We start from the raw sequence: 4,950 nt of genomic DNA on the forward strand, positions 1-4,950 counted from the left end.
GGAGGATCCTCTCTTGCCCCACGATAGATATGATCTATATATTATGTATATAGATAATATGTATGTGTGCATGTATGTATGTATGTATGTATGTATGTATCTATCTATCTATCTATCTATCTATCTAGCTAGCTAGCTAGGTACGTAGCTAGCTGAAGCAAGATTTGCGCAACCAGTTTGTGAAATATTAAAACGATTCAGCATTACACAAGATGGGGATGATAATTTAGAGTCTAAAACATGTTGCATAATCTTAACTGTCTAAACTTTAGACAATACCAGGTTTTCACAACATGTCATCTGAATATACGTCCTAATAAAGTAGAAACTCGCTACGATAAAAGGCCAAGATTAGTGGAGCGTTGACGTTTCAGAAAGATGTCAAATAAAACAAAAATTATGTTACAGTTCATTTACATTTATTGGAAATTGAAATTAATATGATTGAACAAAACTGGTCTTTTTTAACTAAAGTAGGTTTATTGAATAAGAGATACTCCATAAATTAGAGTAACTAATTAAGGCAAACATTGCATTAACAGTCCTTATATTTTAGAAGTTGCTTTGTCACAGTGGTGAACCGAATCCACTGGAAACCACTTTATCTTAGTAATTTATGAAGTTTCTGACAGTTTTTAAGCCTTAAATTTAGAATTTTCGTCATCAGGTTTCCATAAACAAATTAGTACCTAAAAGAACAAATTTGGCCCTAAATCTGTGAGAGGAGCTGATTTTTAACACAACACAATATGTGGAATATATCAATATATAAAACTCATGACAGTTACCCTGACTTTTGTCTTAAATTTATTTGTTTATTTCAAGTGTATTTCATGTTTTCTTTAGCCTACTTAATTCCCTGTATTTTTCTACTTTTGGCAAAGTTTTATGTTTTTAAATCGTAAATCATATTTATTCTGTTGAAATATGTTATTCTATTCTTATTGACCTAATCTGTGGTTTGTCCACACTTATAACTGCTCTTCACTTCAGTTTAATACTGTGGGTTCACTACAGAGGATCTTTGTGTGTGTGTGTGTGTGTGTGTGTGTGTGTGTGTGTGTGTGTGTGTGTGTGTGTGTGTGTGTGTGTGTGTGTGTGTGTGTGTGTGTGTTGGTGTGTGTGTGTGTGAGTGTGAGTCAGTTTTAACTTGCATCTACTAAGTTCCTGATATATTGGAGATGGAAAGATAAAGAACTGGATATAAGAGCCGGTCCTTGGCAGCTCAGAACAAACCTGAAGATTCAGACTGAAACTGAAGATCGTTCTGCTGCAGGTTTGATACAAACTCTCTTACATCCTCCTGTTTTTAGGCTTTTTTATGGTCAAACAGAAGAATAACTAACATGACTGTCTCCCTGTACTGAAGGTGAGAATCATCATGACTCTGACTCTGCTTCTTGTTGCCATGGTGGTTCTGACCAGAGCTGCTGGTGAGTACATCCGTCTAAACTTGTGCTTTCTGACAGTAAAAACTTTAAATGCCCATCTTGGATTTCCTGAAATGAGTGAAGATAGTAACCAGTTTCAGAGGAGAAATGTTGTTTGCTTAAATGTTTTAATATCAGTGTAGCTAAACTAGTATTTGACCTGGCGATGATTTTGTGGAAAATGGTTTTCCAGACTGCAGACATGTTTGGGCCAGATCCGGGCTACTTTTGGCTCAGTTACAACACTGGCAAATGTTATGTGGGCCAGAAGTGGACCAGATGTCAGCTGCCATCCTGGCTTGGATTATGGCAAGTCTCCTGTAGGCCATATGTGATCCAGATGTTAGTTGTTGGTCTGAATGTGGATTATGGCAAGAATTTACAGGGCCAGGACTGGTCCTAAAACCGAAGCCTGCTTGTACATAGACTATGGCAACTTCCTTGTGGGTCACATGAGGTGGTGATGTGGCTGAGTTTTGGCGGCCACACTCAGATGTTCCCTCCCGTTTGTGTCACTGCTGCCATGTTGGCCAGGCTGTGTTCATAAAATAAATAATTTGATCTCAAACATCTGCCTGGTGAAACAAATGAAACAGAAAATGGGCAACGCCATAAGTCAGGACCAAATCTGGGCCAAAAATGTTTCTCTACTGTATCTGAAATGGATATATTCACACTCCATAAAACTTGGTAAAGCATGATTATTGAAGAAAAAAATCAGCTTTTGCCTGAAATGAGACTTGTATAAACTAACATAAAATAATTATACTGTGGTGTAAATACAATGATTAAATAAACTAAATCAAACCAAGTAACATTTTAAACAACTTCTCCTCCAGATGCTGCAAAACAGACAGAAGCTGAAGGTTCGTAGCTATTTTTCCTTTTATGTGAAATCATTTCCACTTTGTCATGATTTTTTTTCTGATGTAAATCATAAAAAAACAGATTTTTTTTTTTTTTCTTTCAGAAGTGAATGTCGTTGAAAAGAGAGGATGGCTTTGTTCTTCTGGATGGACTTGGTACGATTGGCGCTGTTTTCGTTTTGTTCCAAGACCTTTGACCTGGTTTGCCGCTGAGGTAACACATCGACATGTTTTATACATTTACTTACTTCTATGGTTTTATTCACTTCATTCCCTCATAAAAGACTTTGCAAAACTAAGATAACGTAGAAATCAGGTTTGTTTAAAAGAGAGAGAAAAAAAAAAATCTTATTTAAGGAATGTATTTATATCAGCTAGGTTCATGTCACATTACTCAGGGTTAACATTACATAGAAGAGGTTCAGTGTTTTACCTGAACCTTTTTTTATGGTTAAACAGAAGAATAACTAACATGACTGTCTCTCTGTACTGAAGGTGAGAATCATCATCATGACTCTGACTCTGCTTCTTGTTACCATGATGGTTCTGACCAGAGTTTTAACTCTTATAACATTGTGTAGAAACATCACGCTGGTTCTGTCACATTTTACATGTCATTTGGATCAATTTTGAGCTTTTCATTTGTCTTTTTGGGCATGTTAGTTTCAGGGTAAACATAAAGGGTAGACCCAGATAGCAAAACATGTTTGGCCCAAACGCAGGACCCACAAGCCACTTGCTAGTTACTTACTTACTAGAAGTGCCAAAAGTAGCTCACATTAGGCCCAAATGTGTCCGCTATGTGACTGGGAGAGTCAGCACTTCATAATAGTACATTATATACAATTATACAACAAAGAAAGCAATGCAATACACACAACATGACATGTTATGTTTTCATTATGTTAGTTCATGAAATCAGATTGAAAGAGCTTATTTGGATGGTTCTACATGATGTCAGTAGGAACAAGTCTAGAACACGATCTTTGGAGGACAAAATTTGTTAATGTCATCCAGCTGTAATATTCTCTGTTTTTGTGAGGACGGTTAATTACATCTCTATTTATTTCCACTGTAGGAAAACTGTAGGTCCATGAAGGCGCACCTTGCATCTGTACATAGTGCTGAGGAGTACCATCACATCCAGAAGATGATAGCAGATCAGACCCCAGTTTATCCTACAGCATGGCTCGGAGGCACTGACAGTGTACAGGTATGTAAAATTAATTAATAAATACAAGAATCTGATTTTTCATGCTTTGATCTTGGTTGGAGCAGTCAGAGATCCAACAAATAAGAGAATAATTCTTCTCCTTATAAACTGTATGTTGACCAGATGTTGTTTTATAGAAATACTGAGCCTTCTTTTTGCTTTTCTTTATTTTCTTCAACTGAGTTTATGTTGACTTTAAATCTACTTTGCTTCAGTCGACTGTTCCTTATTCTTATTTTCTCTTATCAAGGAGGGGGAATGGCTTTGGGCTGATGGCTCACGTTTCTTGTTTTCACACTGGTGCAAAGGAGAACCGAACAACCATGGCAACCAGGATTGCCTTGCAATCTCAGGTAACCTGATAAAAAAAAAAAAACAATGGCAGCACTGTAGTTGGTAATGAAAAATTACATCAACTAAAGTGTATTAATACTTGATCCACAATTAAAAAATTAATCCTAAATACATGTCTTTTTTTTTTTTTTTTTTTTGTTTGTTTTGTTTTGTTTTCTGACATTTACAGGAAAGAAATGCTGGGATGATCAGCTGTGCGATAACAAGAAACAATCTATCTGCGTCATGAGCTGGTCATCATTCGACTGATACAAAAACATCAAGTATCTACGCAAAAAGCAGCGTATTGCAAATTTATTCTGTCTTTATTTCTCTATTACTGCTGTAATGCTGCATGAAATGTGAATCAGAGTTGAAATAGTTGAATGTCACTTAAGTCCTGTACCTTTAACTCTTAAAACTCCATACCGTTTTTTTTTGTTTTTGTGTGTAGAAGTTGAACCCTTTTAATCCCAGTCAACATCTTGACATGATGTTTTCAGGACAACCTCAGTTGTCAGATCATGAGGTTAAAATGATGCAAATTGAATGTCTTAATAGATATAGCAGCATAAAGACCAGCCATTAAAAACACAACAGAATTTATTACTAACAGAACTTGTAGATACAACACAGAGACCAAGCCTTTTCTCATCTGCACATCATTCTCTTAAGTCTTTATTTTGAGGGAGAAAAAATATTAACATTAAAACAAACACAGAGAAACATGGAAATAGAAATATTTAAACTTTTTACATATTTACAGTTTTTCCTTCAGCTGTTTTTATCTATATACAGTCATTTAGGCATGGTCGTTTACACATATTATTTACAGGAAAATTCAAAGTGCTTCACATAAAACATTAAAAATATTACAGATATTCAACGATGTTATTTACTATCATCACAAAACCATTTTTGGCACCACCGTGCATCTTCTTGGTTTTATATCAGCCATAGAAGACCTTTAACATTTACTTGTTTGGACATTAACATCAATTTATTTTTAGCTAATTGGTTGAATATTTGACAGGAAGCAGCTTAATTAGTGTTTTCAGGTCTCTTCATATTGTCATACTAAGGCCTCTTAGCAACATGGTAGTGATTG

General features: G+C 35.5%; 1 protein-coding gene across 1 annotated transcript; it reads left to right on the top strand.

Annotated features, from left to right (window-relative positions):
• The first annotated feature begins 1,161 nt into the window (after nucleotides 1-1,161).
• On the top strand, nucleotides 1,162-4,146 carry LOC121640198 (ladderlectin-like). The gene is made up of 7 exons (XM_041985918.1): nucleotides 1,162-1,276; nucleotides 1,370-1,433; nucleotides 2,270-2,296; nucleotides 2,401-2,510; nucleotides 3,375-3,509; nucleotides 3,760-3,862; nucleotides 4,033-4,146. Exons 2-7 carry the CDS (start codon nucleotides 1,382-1,384, stop codon nucleotides 4,110-4,112), a joined length of 507 nt encoding a protein of 168 aa, XP_041841852.1. The 5' UTR covers nucleotides 1,162-1,276; nucleotides 1,370-1,381; the 3' UTR covers nucleotides 4,113-4,146.
• The last annotated feature ends 804 nt before the right edge of the window (nucleotides 4,147-4,950 follow it).

This window comes from Melanotaenia boesemani, chromosome 5, assembly GCF_017639745.1.
Source record: "Melanotaenia boesemani isolate fMelBoe1 chromosome 5, fMelBoe1.pri, whole genome shotgun sequence".
NCBI classification, from domain to species: Eukaryota; Metazoa; Chordata; class Actinopteri; order Atheriniformes; family Melanotaeniidae; genus Melanotaenia; species Melanotaenia boesemani.